The sequence below is a fragment of the Vombatus ursinus genome, unplaced genomic scaffold, assembly GCF_900497805.2.
Source record: "Vombatus ursinus unplaced genomic scaffold, bare-nosed wombat genome assembly UNPS02014817.1, whole genome shotgun sequence".
Lineage (NCBI taxonomy): Eukaryota > Metazoa > Chordata > Mammalia > Diprotodontia > Vombatidae > Vombatus > Vombatus ursinus.
The window spans coordinates 14914219-14928345 of NW_020954595.1; the positions used below are offsets into that span (position 1 = coordinate 14914219).

At 53.0% G+C, this 14127-nt stretch overlaps 1 protein-coding gene and 1 long non-coding RNA gene across 3 annotated transcripts in view; one reads left to right on the forward strand and one right to left on the reverse strand.

Annotated features, from left to right (window-relative positions):
* Window positions 1–3246, reverse strand: part of PDCD6IP (programmed cell death 6 interacting protein) — a 31020-nt gene extending 27774 nt beyond the window's left edge. For both annotated transcript variants that reach the window (XM_027835767.1, XM_027835768.1), the window contains exon 1: window positions 3023–3246. In XM_027835767.1, coding sequence (XP_027691568.1) covers window positions 3023–3231 — 209 coding nt within the window. In that variant the 5' untranslated portion in view covers window positions 3232–3246. The remainder of the gene's footprint in view (window positions 1–3022) is intronic.
* A 5813-nt stretch (window positions 3247–9059) lies between these two features.
* LOC114023221 lies at window positions 9060–12345 on the forward strand. The gene is made up of 3 exons (XR_003566766.1): window positions 9060–9191; window positions 9967–10071; window positions 12151–12345. It is a non-coding gene; the product is annotated as an uncharacterized LOC114023221 (long non-coding RNA).
* The last annotated feature ends 1782 nt before the right edge of the window (window positions 12346–14127 follow it).

Consider the following 14127-nt stretch of genomic DNA (forward strand, 5'->3'; position numbering starts at 1 on the left):
ATGAGACACTGGAGGCAGGGAGGCCATGGCAAGACATGATGAGGCCCTAAAGGAGGCTGGTCCCCATGTTACTCGGGAAGAGGATGGACCCAAGGCACGTTGTGAAGGTTACATCAATAACAATTGGCAACCGATTTGACACGTGTGGGAGAGTGGGTCCCCCAAGATTGTGAACCAACTGACCAGAGGGATAGTGGGGCCCTCAACAAAAACAAGAAGGTTCAAAAGAGGGGTGAAAGAGCGGGGAAAAGAGAATGGGCCCTTTTCTGGACATGCTGAGTATGAGATTAAAATGCCTGGGAGGCCAGCTGGTAAAGTGAGACTGGAGGGCAGGAGAAAGCCTGGGGCTGAATATATAAATCTGGGAATCAAGCATGGAGATATTTAACCTGAGGGGAGAGAAGGAAATAGAACCAAGAAAGTAGAAAACCCAGGGAATAGAGAATAAAGGAAAAAGCAGGTACCTTAAGCAGGTACCGTGTGCAGAAGCGTGGGCTTAAGCTTTAGGGAGACAGAGAAAAAGCAAGACAGGCCCCGGCTTTAAGGAGTCCCTAAGCCACAGAGATTTCGGCTCCAAGTCAGAGAGCAAGGCCTGCTGGTCCTCAGGTGGCAGGCAAACTGTGGATGCATCCACTTTTAGTGTCTCTTCCACCAAACCCTTTGTCAGAGCCGAGAGCCTTTTCTTGTTCTAGAGGAGATGGGGCTTCTGCGACTCTGAGGTTCTAGGGAGAATATCCAATCAAATACTGCAGAGAAGCTGAGCAAGATGAGGACTGAGAAAAGACTGACTGATTTGGCTACCAAGAGACCCCTAGTAACTGGAGAAACATGTAACCAGCCTTCGGGCGCTACAGCTTCCTCTGTGAAAGTCATCCCGGAAGAACAAGGAGGATGAAAGATGCGCAGGACCAAGGTATGCCAAGTATATATAGCTTGGAGAAGCACCACAGACTGGCAGTGAGATGGACCAGGAGGTGACAAGACAGGCAAAAGCAGGCCCGATCCCCTCCTGGGATCCTGACGCAAACCCCATCCTGTCATCTCCTTGGGATGCTACATAAGTGCTAATCATGAAACATCACCACCCCAAAGGCTCAAATCTGTGGGTGACTGCAAGGGCAGTGAGAAAGTGTGGTGAGTAGAAGCCCATGTGAACTAAGACCATGAAGGCTGAATGCCAGGACAGGAGGGGCACAGCTGGCTGGTAAGACAGACAGACAGCCTGAGGCCCATTCCTACCCTCCCTCCAGGGACCTGTCCCATGAGTTGAGCATGTCGGCTCCCAGGTCACTATTCTCCCCTCTCTGTAGACTGCTGGTGGTGAAATATTTAGCTACCAGGGCCTTGTGTAAATGCTCCAAGTGGGGTTAAATGAAAGAAAAGAACAAGATGAGGAGGTGTGAAATGACTGAGATCTTCACAGGCGAAGGAGGACCCCCACGGGGGAGACTACAGGTTCATCACAGTAAAGATGCTTTTCCACATAGAAAGTAACCAGATCTCCAAGGAAAAAGGGTTCTCTCCTCTCCCGCTCTCAAAAAAGTTCAAGGTCAGTCTGGATGGGAAGGCTCAAAGCAAGGGGGAATCCATGTTCCCTCCAGAGAAGCTCAATATTAGTCCTCCTGGGCCTGCTGCAGGTGCCAGAGCAGAGGACAAAGGCCATCAACAAGATGGACTCTAGAATCGAGGATTCAAAGGGAATATTCTGGGGAATAGCGCCAAGCTGCTGGCCAGACTGTGGCCTGTTCTTGGTCTCAGGGGATACCCTGAGGCAGCAGGAAATACTGTGTCCCATATGGTCTCTTATGGACCAACCTCCCAAGGTACACTGGCCATCAGAGAGGAGCAGGACTTTGCTCTATGTGGCTTAACAGGAAGTCCAAACTTCGAAAATAAACGATCGGAGGGATTTAGATACACTGTGGATCAGACTGTACTTACTTCCCAAAACATTCCAAAGACTAGCCTGGCATAATTTAGCTGGGTGAGGAGCTCAGCGGCCATCTCTTACTCCCCACCCTCCCAGGCCTGACAAGGGGTGAGCCAGCCTCACCACCCTCGAGGGAGGGAGTCCACTCCTGCTGGTGCCAGTTACCCCAACATCAAGAGAAAGCCTCAAAACATGTCTCTCTTTGCTCCTTGCCCTCCCTGCCTCTGGCACCGTCCTCTGAAGGAAAGGGAACAAGTTCACACCCTAACAACTGCTAACCACGGGTCACCATCCTCTCAAAGAGCAGCCTGACAGCGTTCGAATACTCCGAGACTGCTCTCCTGTCCCCCAGTCTTTTCTTCGGGCCAGACCTCCTCCCACGTTGGACTCTGGGCCTTCCCCCACCCTGGCTGCCCCTTCCTAACCCACAGGGCCCAGATCTGACCGGGACGGAGGGCAGGGGGACTGTGACCTTCCTGCTCCTGGGCTTCAGCAGCCCCTGCTGACTCAGAGTGAGCTTGCAGGCTATCAAGACCCCCAGCTCCTTTTCAGAACTGTCTCTCCACACCAGCATACCTCTGAAGACTTCCCATTTATCGCTACTCCTGAGCTTGCCCAAGTAAGGCTCCATCATGCCCTCCCTCCCTCCCTCCCAGTGTTGGGTGGCAGTCGGTGACACAGATGAGAAGGACGCCGACCCCAGGACGGCTCCACTGCCCCTCCCGGCTGTTCCACAGCGTGTGCAGCTGCTCTGGACTGTGCCCACACTTTCACCCACGTTAACACCGCACAGCAAGGCGGGTGACACACGCGTGGAACCCAGGCCCCTCCCCGGCCGGCCCGGACTCCTCGGGGGCAGTGACCCACCCGACGCGGGGGCCGGCGGCGTCAGCCCGGGACCTCACCCCGGAGCCCCCCACCACCACCTCCTCCTCCCTGGGGCCGCCCCGCCCCCACACACAACTGCGCGTCGGGCCCTCGGCCCCCGCCCCGCCCCCACCGGCCGGCTCCCGGGAGGGCGGGGCGGGGCGCGGCCGGGCGGGGCGGGGGGGGCGCTCCCCGGCTCCCCCCGCCCCCGCCAGCCCCCCTCACCGCAGCAGCGCGTCCAGCGCCGCGTCGTGGCGGTCCAGCGGGCGGCCGAGCGCGGCCCGGCGCAGGCGGTTCAGCTCCTCGGCGGCCTTGCCGAACTGCACCGCCTCCTCGCCGCCCGCCGGGTACGTCTGCTGGATGAACTTGCTCAGCGGCCGCGCCACGTCCACCTCGGCCGCCTTCTTCAGCTGCACCGTCACGAACGTCGCCATCGCGACGACCCCAAGCAGCCGTCACTACCGCCGCCGCCGCCTACAGCCCGGCCCCGTCAGTCAGCTCGGCACTTCCGCTCTCGCCTTCGCGCGGCCGCGCACGCAGGCTGCGTCGTAGCGGCGTGGCAGCGCGCGCATGCGCCTGTGGCCGGCAGGGCCCAGCACCGCCCTCCGTGACACGTTACGACCGCAGGAAGGGCGGGGCCCGGAGAAGCAGCGCCTGCGCAAACAGCTCTCCTCCCCTAGAGGCCCGCCCCCCCAGGAGAATGTGAGAGTGCGCAAGGTTCTCCCCGCCCAGGCTTTCCTTTCAATGGGGGAGCACGGAAACGAGAAGGGGAAAGGGCCTGGATCGAGTGCGCATGCGCAACTGCTGCGCTGCTTACCCTCTCACCTCTTCCCCCCACACGCAGTGTGCGTGCGCGTGCACTCTTTTTTCTTTTTCTTCCCCCCCACCTCCTCCGTTCTTACATGCTGTACAATACCAGGGGAAAATCCGAGCGACATGGGGAGGGGCCCGACGCCACGGCGCGTGCGCGGACTCCTCCCCAGCCCAGAATCCCCAGAAGTGTTCGAGCTTGGAGGCGCAGGAAGGGCTGCTATCTATGCGCTTGCGCGGACTTCTTGAAGCCTCTCCCCACAAGTCCTTGAAGCCGCCCTTGCGCATGCGCAGTCTAGTCCCCACCCCGGCGTCCCCAGAAGACATGTAAAGGGTTGTCCCCAATGCGCTTGCGCAACTTCTTGCAGCCTCTGCCAGTTTTCAAGTTGTGGGCCAGACTCTTGAGTCCTTGACGTGACCCAGCTCCGGGGGCCGAGGCAGGCATTTGAACCCAGGGCTCCTAGGTCCCACGGCGTCGTTGCGTCACTGCTCTGCACACAGCAGACGCTTGGGAAGTGCCTGTCACGTTGATGGTGGTGTCCAGCACCCGTGCCCCTGCGCCAGTGCCCTCCGATGTCTCCGTCATCGGGAGGCTGCCAGGGCGGGACCCCGAAATCTGCACCCCCGGGGAGCCTGGCACGGCAGAAGGGCTGCGTGCCGCCCCAGACGCTTTGGCCAACTGGCTCAGCCGGGCCTGGTGCTGGGGGGCGGGGCCAGGCGGAGACCAGAGCCGCGGGGGGGGGGGGGGGGGGGACTCGCTCCCGCATCCCCCGCTGGGCCGGGCTGCCTGCACGCTGGACCCCTGCTGGGGCAGGGGGCAAGGGCCACCGGGTGGAAAGGCCGGAACCCAGAGGGGTCGGTGGCTCCTGCAAAGACCGCGGAGTCCCCAGGGGAGCCAGGAGGTGGAGAGGCAAACCCAACTCCGCTTGACTCTGCCCGAGTCACTGAGGCAGGCTTTCTTGGATCTGTAGTGGTGGATGAAAGTCCTTTCTCAAGGCAGCTAGGTGCTGTAGTGGAATCCAGAAGACCTGAGTTCATATCCAACCTCAGGTACTCCCTAACTGGGAGACCCTAGGCAGGTCTGCCTCAGTTTACCCTCTTGTAAAATGGGGGTCATAACAGCACACCTACCTTGCGGGGCTATTGAGAGTTCAAATGAAATAATATCTGCACATAGTAGGCGCCATATAAATGCTTATTCCTTCCCAAAATAGAGCTGGGAATGCTCACATTACAGTCTGGGGCTGCTGGGAACCCCAAAATTCAAGGGCAAAAGGCAGGGGTCCTGCCTCCAAAGAATTCGATCTCTGGAGCGGCCTTCTGGTCAGAGACAAGGATTTTAAGAACCTGTGCATTTGTGATGCTTGTATTGACAAGCAGGCCAGATTTGAAGAATCTGAGCCATTTAATGATAGCAAGATGGACACTTTTATACAGAAAGACTGTGGTGAGATCTGGATAGGATTAAGGAGTGGCAAATAGCCTGGGGTGACCCAGAGGTAGCAGAGAATGAAGGGTTGGGGGGCAGCCCCAATGAAAGTGATGGGGTATGGGCCCAAGCCTCGCCTAAAAAAAATCTGGCTCCCATTTGTCTACGGGCCCCAGAAAACCCTTAAACTTTTCTTACCATGGTTCCTTATGGACTCCCCTTAGCTTCCTTTGAAAGCCCAAGCCTCACCTTTGGATCTTATTCAGATGCCTTGCAAACTTCTTCCTTCCAGCTGCCTTCACTATCTATTCCCATTATCCAATCTCTCAGACCTTCCAATTGGAATTCTCCCTAAATCACCTAGACCCTTTTGCCAGCCCCTCCTCTGGTCACCCAAAATTACTTGAGAGTATATAAGATCCACCCTGGCCCCCATTTAAACACTGAGACTCTCTCATACACTCATCCCTACGGGCGATACTAATACTCAGATTCCTTAACAGTCTGGCCTGTATGGTTTATCTCTAATAAACTTTTTCTCTGGCTGAAAGAAGATTTGGATTGAATTCATTCAGGCATCGTGATCTAGGGGTCCCAGCACCCCTAAACCTCTAGACCTCATCAAAAGGACAATTGAAAGGATTATTGACCTGGAAGGGCCAGGTGCCTCAGGCAAATACCAGAGATCTGGGCTCAGGGGCTGGGTTGTTGGAAAAGTTTCAGGGGCTTTTAGGGGTCCAGGTTCCATCGCTGTCCCTCAGAATAAGCTCAGGCTGGCAAGAGAGACCAAGGACAGCTAAAAAGAGTCGGTTACTTTAAATACACTTAGAGGAAAAAGAGATTCAGCAGATTGGACTGACTGAGACCGTGCTGACAGACAAGGGGAGAAAGGCGCCTCGTTTGTCTACAAAGAACAATGACCTGGACACTGGAAATGAGAGGGAAAGATGGTGTGTGGAGTCAATGGCCAAGACAAGTAAGGAGAGGGTAAGAGAACCTGTAGCTGCCGTGGCAGGACTTAAGTCACCCAACCTAGAAGAACTGTAGCCTGAGGCTGCAAAAGAATGAGCCAAGACCACTGCCACCATCAATAATATTGGAAAGAATACTGCTAGAGGCACTAGCTTTGGAAGATGGTGGAAAATTGGAGCAGTGACATGAGATTGGAGGAGGACAACTGTCGTGCTGATTTTCAAAAATCTGCAAGAGAATAACAGAGTCCACAAACTATGGACCAGTTAGTTTGACTTGGGTTCCTGGCAAAATTCTAGAATGGCTCATTAAGGGAGTAGCTGGCCACGAAAGGAAGCGGTCAGCCTGGCTCCGTCCAGAACAGAGCATGCCGTGCCCAAAGTGCATGAATGTGTTCCCAGCCCAACGACTCTCCACCTAGAAGAGGCTGTGGAACCCGCTTCCAGGGGAATCACAGTGTCATAGAAAGGCACGTGTCTTGGAGAAATGCTGGTGTGTGTGTGTGGATGTTCTCGTGCTGGTTCTGATTGGTGTACCACATGGTGGACTCTGACAGAACCGAAGTTAGTCTCTCTTTCTCTCCTTCCTCCTTCTCTCTTCCTCTCTCTCTTAATTGTTTTTACTTGCTTCATGAAATACTTCCCAATCACATGTAAAAAAAAGTTAATCATTTTTTAAAATTTTGACTTCTAAATTTTCTCAAGCAATTTGATTTCAATCATACACGAGTTCATGCCAAACGTATTTCCATATTAGCCATGTTGCAAGAGAAAACACAAACAAAATAAAACAACAAAGATAGAGACATTTTTTAAAAAGCCACTTCCATCTGCATTTAGAGCTGCTCAGTTCTCTCTGTAGAGGTGAAGAGCATTTTTCATCCGAGTCTCATGAAAGTGTCTCCTTATCCCTCTCTCTCAGTGGAGCTCTGCTCTGGCTCAGCCCCTCCCTAGCAGTGCTCAGTGAGACCCAGGGGGAGAGGCCTTCCCAGGCCGTCAGGTGACTCCTGGGAAATGGGCTTTGGGCCTCTGCTCTAGCATTTGTTATTTCATTTTATGTGGCAGGGTTAAAGCGTGGGCACTCCTGAGTTTCTAAAGATCAGGAGAGGGAGCTGATGGGGCCAAATCTCTGACATTCCCCTGAGGCTCTAATCCCATCAACTGGCCTTTCATTGTGGCTATGGCCAATCTCCCAATTCTCTGTTACCCTTAACCTGGCCTAGCCCTCCATTGTCTTACCTCCCTATGCCCCCCCACCCCCCCACCACTTCCCACCTGTAATCCTAGCCAGGCCCCATTCTCCCTTGGCCACATGGTCCAGCTCCCTGGCTTTCTATTACCTCACAGTCCCTTAGACTGCTTGGCCACCACTAGATCCCTCCCATCGTCTTTCTGTATATAAAGTCCATCTTGTCTTCATTAAGATGCTCGGATTTTTATAATCTAGCCACTGCTCAGATTTTTACAATCTAGCCAATAACTCACAGGTTCCTTAAGAGTCTGGCTAATAATGGCAGATCTTTAATAAACCTTGTCTTTGGCTGAAAGAAGGCTTAGGTTAAATTCTTTCAGGCAGAACTCATGTGTCACAATTTTGGGGTTCCAGCACCCCTAAACCTCTTTAAGTTTTCTTTTTTTTTCTGTACTATTTGGGGGGGGGTAGGCAATGGGGTTAAGTGACTTGCCCAGGGTCACACAGCTAGTAAGTGCTGAGGCCAGATTTGAACTCAGATCCTCCTGAATCCAGGGCCGGTGCTCTATCCACTGCACCATCTAGCTGCCCCACCCCTAAACCTCTTGACCTCATCAGAGCCATCCAGATGTCCAGGAGTTCAACAGTTGAATGCATGCTGAGTTTGCCACCATTCCAGCACTGATTCCCTAGAAGAGAAAAGTCAGCCCAGAGACAGCTGAGAAGAGGAACCCCTGGGCAACCACGCCAACTGGGCAGGAACTAGGTGGGACCAGTGCGATGTATAAACTGTGCTCAGACTGAGCCACCAACGTGGTATGGCGAGAGCATGCAATCCAGGTGGTGGGGAAAATGTTTGTTCTTGTTGAATCCCCAGAATATGTCATTATCCCATTGTAAAAAAAAAAAACAAAACCAAACCAAACCAAGAGACACAGAGAGAGAGAGAGACACAGAGAGAGAGACAGAGAGAGAGAAGAGGTGGTCTGGCAGACTGAGTGTACTTTTTTAAAAAAAAGGAATTACTAAACATGTAAATGAGAATGCTATGGCTTTATTTTACCTAGATTTTACCAAAGCCTTGAACATTCTTTCATGCTCTTCTGGTGAGGAAGATAGAAGGAAAGCCAGACCCCAGGATTAGTTGCCAATGGCTCAAAGCCAGTGTAGCAGGAGGCATCCAGTGAGGGCCCCAGGGAATCTGATGTTTATTTAACCTTTTCATCAGTAACTTGAATAGAGGCAGAGACAACATGCTGGACAAATTTGCTTACATTAAACTAGGAAGAGCAGACTACATGGGAGACGGCAGAATCTGGAGCCCAAAGGCTAAATATTGGGCTAGATCTCGTCAGATGAAGTTCAGGGGGATAAATATAAAGTCTTGAACATGGGGACCCAAAAATCAACTTCAGAAGTATAAGGTAAAGGAGTCATGGTGAAGAAAAATCATTCTACACAATAACTGGGGCGTTAGCAAAATCCAAGTTTGATGTGAGGCAGCATAAGACTGTATAAGACTGACGCAATCTTGGGCTGGATTATGAAGGGAGTGGTCCTCCCACTACCCTCTGCCCTGGTCAGACCTCATCTGGAGTATTGTGTTCTTCTGGAAGACCTAGGGGGTACCATAGTGCACAGAGCGATGGGACTGGGGTCAGAAGACCCTAATCCAAAACCTCAGACACTCCCGAGCTGTGAGACCTTAGGCAGGTCACTTAACCTTTGTCTGCCTCAGTTTCCTCAACTGTAAAATGAGGATCATTTGTCGTGAGGATCAAATGAGATGATGTTTATAAAACTGTTAGCACCATGTTGATCATGATTATTCATTTTCTTTATTCCGGTCACGATGGCGTAAGTTCATTGATGAGCTGAAGTCCAGAGGAGGGGGACCGGCATGGTGAAAAGCCTGGAGTCCATGGCATTGGAGGAGAGTCACAGAGGACTGTGATAGCTGGCTTCTAGTATTGGAAGGGTTGTGATGTGAAGGTAACTGCTCTAACCATTAGGCTCCCTACCCCAGAGCAGTTGGGCATCCCTCAGATAGCCAGCCCCTCCCTAGACACAGGAGGATCATCTAGCTTCTGGCCAGCTGTCCTACTGTAGCAGCCCCTCCCAAACACCCCCACCTTGCTGAATCAAAGGACTTCTCTGTGCTTCCAATAGGAAAAGCCCCTTCCCTGGTTCCAGCCCCCAAATGCCCCCAAGGGCTTCATCCACCTCCAGGGTCCTGCCCACCTCTACCTTCCTCTTCCTTTGGGCCCACCCATCTTTCTAGACTGGTTACCCATTTCACCCACACCCCTTGCCCACTGTGCTCCAGAAGAGCCCAAAGGTTCGGCCTTGGTGCCGTGGCACAGCTTAGCCCTGATGCCTAGAACACTCTCCCTCCTCACCCTTGTCTCTGCATTCCATCAAGGGGCGTTTCCTGATTTCCTCAGCTGTCAGCTACCCTCCCACTGCTGTTACAATGTGTTCTGTACTAGCTTGAGGAGGGCAAGGACTGGCCTGTGAGCCCAGGCCTTGTGAGATCATGAAATCTGTTGTTTACTGGTCTGCTTTCCCAGGAAAAAGAGCTGAGAACACATTCAGAAAGCACCAAACGCCAAGGCGTTTTCTCCTTCCTGCCTTTGAGGGGGAGGCAAGGATCCCGTAGGGCCAGAGGGGAGAAAAAGCCCAGGCCTTTACCTCTCTGCCCAGGCCAACACCTGGTGACCCTACACTTGTTTCTGCTTCTGCTGTATCTATCCATTCCTGCTCTTAGGTGATCTTGTGAGCTATGAACTATCTGGAGACCAGGCCAGCAGAGATCCAGACCAGAGTCCTTGGTCCACCAGCCCAGCAGTGGACGGACCCTACAGCCACGATGGTGGGTCCTGCAAGGGTGAAGGGCTTGGCCTCGATGTAGGAAAGCAAGGTCAAAACTGAATCACGTGCAGCGTAAGAAGCAAGGGGAGCCCCAGGGGCCCCACCCTCCACAGGCACCATCATGGGCAGTAATTCAACCTGAGACACATTAGGCAACATGATTGTCAGGCCCCTTCCCTTCGTCCTTCCTTGCACCCTTTTGAACTGTCCTAATTTGTTCGCAGCCCCAGCGCAATGTGGAGCGTCCAGGTGCTCATCCCTCTTCCGTATCTGGGGAGCTTCTGGCCGGTCCTTCCAAAGCTTGTGTCCTTCTGTCCCCTCCCTCAGCTTCCACATGCGCAGTTCATTCCTACGCAACATAACCCAACCTCAACGCAACCTTGAGATTGGACAAATTAACAGGAGCAAAAAGGCAACAGCAGCAGGCCAGGGCACCCCAAAACAGAGAGGACAAGAGAGCTCAAAACATTAAATTAAATCAGCAAACGGAGTCCAAGCACTCCCTCCCCCGAGCTCCAGCCTGACCTTGCGTTTCTAAGAAGGCAGTCTTCACATTCATCGCTGTTCATGCTTCAATCCACATCATGGGAAGGTTCCATGCGTCAGTGGTCACAGCGTCTCCCAGGCCCTCTGGGCGGCCCCCAGCAGACATCCCCATCTCCTGCCGGCTGCCCCAGGGCTTGGGAATGGCTCTGTGTTCTCGGTACTATCAGAGGGGGCCCTGCAGGCCCAAACTTGCCGACACGAGGCTCAAACTCACAAAGGGCTTGCTAAGGCTAAACAAATCCAAGGGTCCTTGTTTCCGACAGCAGCCCCGTGCTCCAAGCTGAGTACCCACCCACCTTTCAGCACTGCAGAGAGGAGGGAAGTGCCAGGGTTAGCCTGGACTTCTGGTCAGGGCTCCGGGCTGGCTTTGCCAGGAGAACCTCCTGCCTGCCCTTTTAAGTTCGCATTTCACCCCAGAGGCTCTTCTTGGCCGGGCACACCTGGCACCCGGCAAAATGCCCCAGTGAGACTGAGCACTTCATACACATGTGTAGAAATGCCGGGCTCCAAAAACGCCCAGGGAGCGGTGGAGGCGCGGCGCCTAGCAAATAAGGGCTCCAGCCTGGCTACCTCGCCGTCCAAGAGCCGGTGGCTGGCGAAGGTGATCCCCGCGACAGAGAGACTTTCAAGATTGAGTCCAGTCCAATTCCTGGGCTGGCGTGGAGCTCCTAATGGATGGTTAATCAGTACTTAATCCGTAGCACACAGTTAGGAGTGAGAGAATTGGCAACACTGCCTCCTCTCTTCCGTGAAGCCCCCCTTTCCTCCTGGGGTCTCTGCTGTGCACTGAACATCTCTGTTCTCCTTCCCCATCCGCCCAAGTCTCTTCGCGTGGTCCCGGCTCTTCCAGTCCTGATGAACCCATTCCCAAGGCGATGCACAGTTTGTCTGGGATTTGCCCGCGAAATTGGTGAGGCAAATACTTGGTGACTGCTTTAAGTTTGAGTCCGCCCTCCCCAGGGACTGAGGTAGCAGCGGGGACAGCGAACCCCTCAATGTTGGGGAGACATACTTGTACTTACGTTCCTGACGTATCTTCTCAAATGGTTGGCGATTGTTCAGTCATGTCCAAGTTTTCATGACACCATTGGGGGTTTCCTTGGCAGAGATACTGCAGTGGTTTGCCATTTCCTTCTCTAGCTCATTTTACAGATGAGGAAACTGAGGCAAACAGGGTGAAGTGACTTGCCCAGGGTCACACACAGCTAGGAGGCATAGAGGCCAGAATTGAACATAGGAAGATGAGTCCAGGCCTTGCACTCTAGACCACCCAGCCGCTCCCCTAACAAGAGTAGCTTCATATACCACATTAAGGTTTGCAAAGCATTCATTTTCAGATGAGAATATTGAGGTTCAGAGAATGGCATGACCAGTCACACAATTAGTAAGTGACTGAGGTGGCATTTGAAGCCAAGCCTTCCTAATTCCTATGAGATAAAATGTGAGATTTGGGACTTCACTGATATATGGGGAAATCCCAAAGAAGGAAACTCCATCCCCTAACGCATGCCGGCACCTTTTCTTTCCCCTATAGATTCAGACAGTTGCTGAGAATACCAAGATCAGATGGCTACCTAGTGCATGCATGTGAGGACCAGCACTTGAATTCGGGACTTCCTGCCTCTCTCTGGACCCTGGATTGCCTCTCGTACTGGAATGATACCAAACTGAACGTTTTTTCTGTAATGATACAGGGGGCTCTTTGTGAGGGATTGTCTGATGTTGGCTACGTGCCACATGGGGGTTGTGGCAAGATGGGGCAGAGACAAGATATTAGGAAGTAACCGGAGCTCACGCTCCCGAGGCAGGGGGTTGTGCCATGTAGAGTTGTGGTGAACTGGGGTAGGAACAGGATACGGGGAAGTAGCCGGAGCATGTGCTCCTGAGGCAGGGGGCTGTGCCACGTGGGAGTGGGACGGCAGAGAATGAGCTCCCTTTGTCTAGTCCTCTCCCTAGGTGTAGTGCTAACCCCAGATGTCTCCTTCCGGTATCTGATCCTACAACCAATCACTAGTAGGCAGGCTGAGGAGGAGGGGCTAGGAAGGTATATAAGGGGTGGTAGGGATCAGAGCTCTCTCTCTTGCTCCTGCTCTTGCTTTCCTGCTTGGCCTTGCTGTGATGGTCTCTGAATAAAGTTCAAGTGCTTGCACCTCCTGATCGGCTCGTCTCTGTGTTTATCCGGGTGGGCTCCAAGGACTGGTGAGTATGACCCTGGCAGCCTGCTCCTGTTAGAAGGAGAGTGCACGGCCCAAACAGCACAGCTCTTCAAGGTCTTACGGTTCCCCAAAGCCACTGATTATGGTGGTACCAATAAAGCAAGTGTCAGTGGAGCTGGGCCATGAAGAGAATCCTGGGTAAACCAGTTTTGCTTGCTTCTGACTACTGTAGTGACTAATTAGATTCACTAGTATAGATTCAGTGATGCCATAATTCTTCCTGCCTACTGCCCAGGTTTCAACATGCCTTTGAATGGGTGCCCTGTGGAGCCCATCCAAAGGTAGGGTTAGTCAGGGAAGATGGCCCATAGAACAGGAAGAGGAGACAGGGCTGGGTCACCTTTACAAAAATGCAAAGCCTGTTAACTGAGCCAAGCTTCTCAGGAAAGCAAGGGCCCACCTTTTGAATGAAAACATTTGGCCATGGTTGACGTAGGGAGGGGAGACTCGGAGAGGTGTACGGTGGACAAGAGTAGCTGCAGCGTATGACCAAGGAGGACAGGACGCCGTCAGAGAAGCCGAAGACAGGCAGAACAACGGATCGGCCCCGTGGTGAGCTCGAACGCGAACGTGAGTGGTCACCTGGTACTCACTCGATATCTGCAGAAAGCGAGGAAGGCCTCCAGCACATTGGGCCCACCCTCCCTAGGCTCAGACTGGGATCAAGATGGAGGGAGGACCCTGCTGGATGGATGAGATTCCAGACTGGTCACTGGAGTGAGTACAGAGACTATAATTCTGCCATGGGGAGATCTCCCAAGATGCCACGTGATGGCGGCCATGGAAGCTTGGAAGGCAGCACCACGCGGCTATGATCCCAGTTTCCCATCAGCCAGACATGACCAGAAGGAGCCAACAGAATGTCACCAAAGACTGTGAATCTCCTGTTTGTACTGAATCTGCAGCTAACTCAAGATGCCCAGGGTTGCTTTTTACACTTTGGTGGGGCCATCTTCTCTAGGTTCTTCACTTTACAAATAGGGAAACTGAGGTCATTAGAAGTGACCTGCCAAAGTCACCAAGATGATAAGTAGGAGAAGCAGATTTGGACCCAGGTCAAGGGCGTGCTGGAGCCAGCTCTAACTGGCTCCCAACAACTGATGGCTAAATTATATCTCAGAAGTTAAGTTACATCTCAGAAATGGACAACTACCACCAATCAGGCCTTCATTTACTGCTTTGTTGATTGTCTAGACTTAAGAAAGCGTTCATAATGCCTGTTAAACTGAGAAGTGTGTGCATTTCTCTCACACACACACACACACACACACACACACACACACACACACACACAC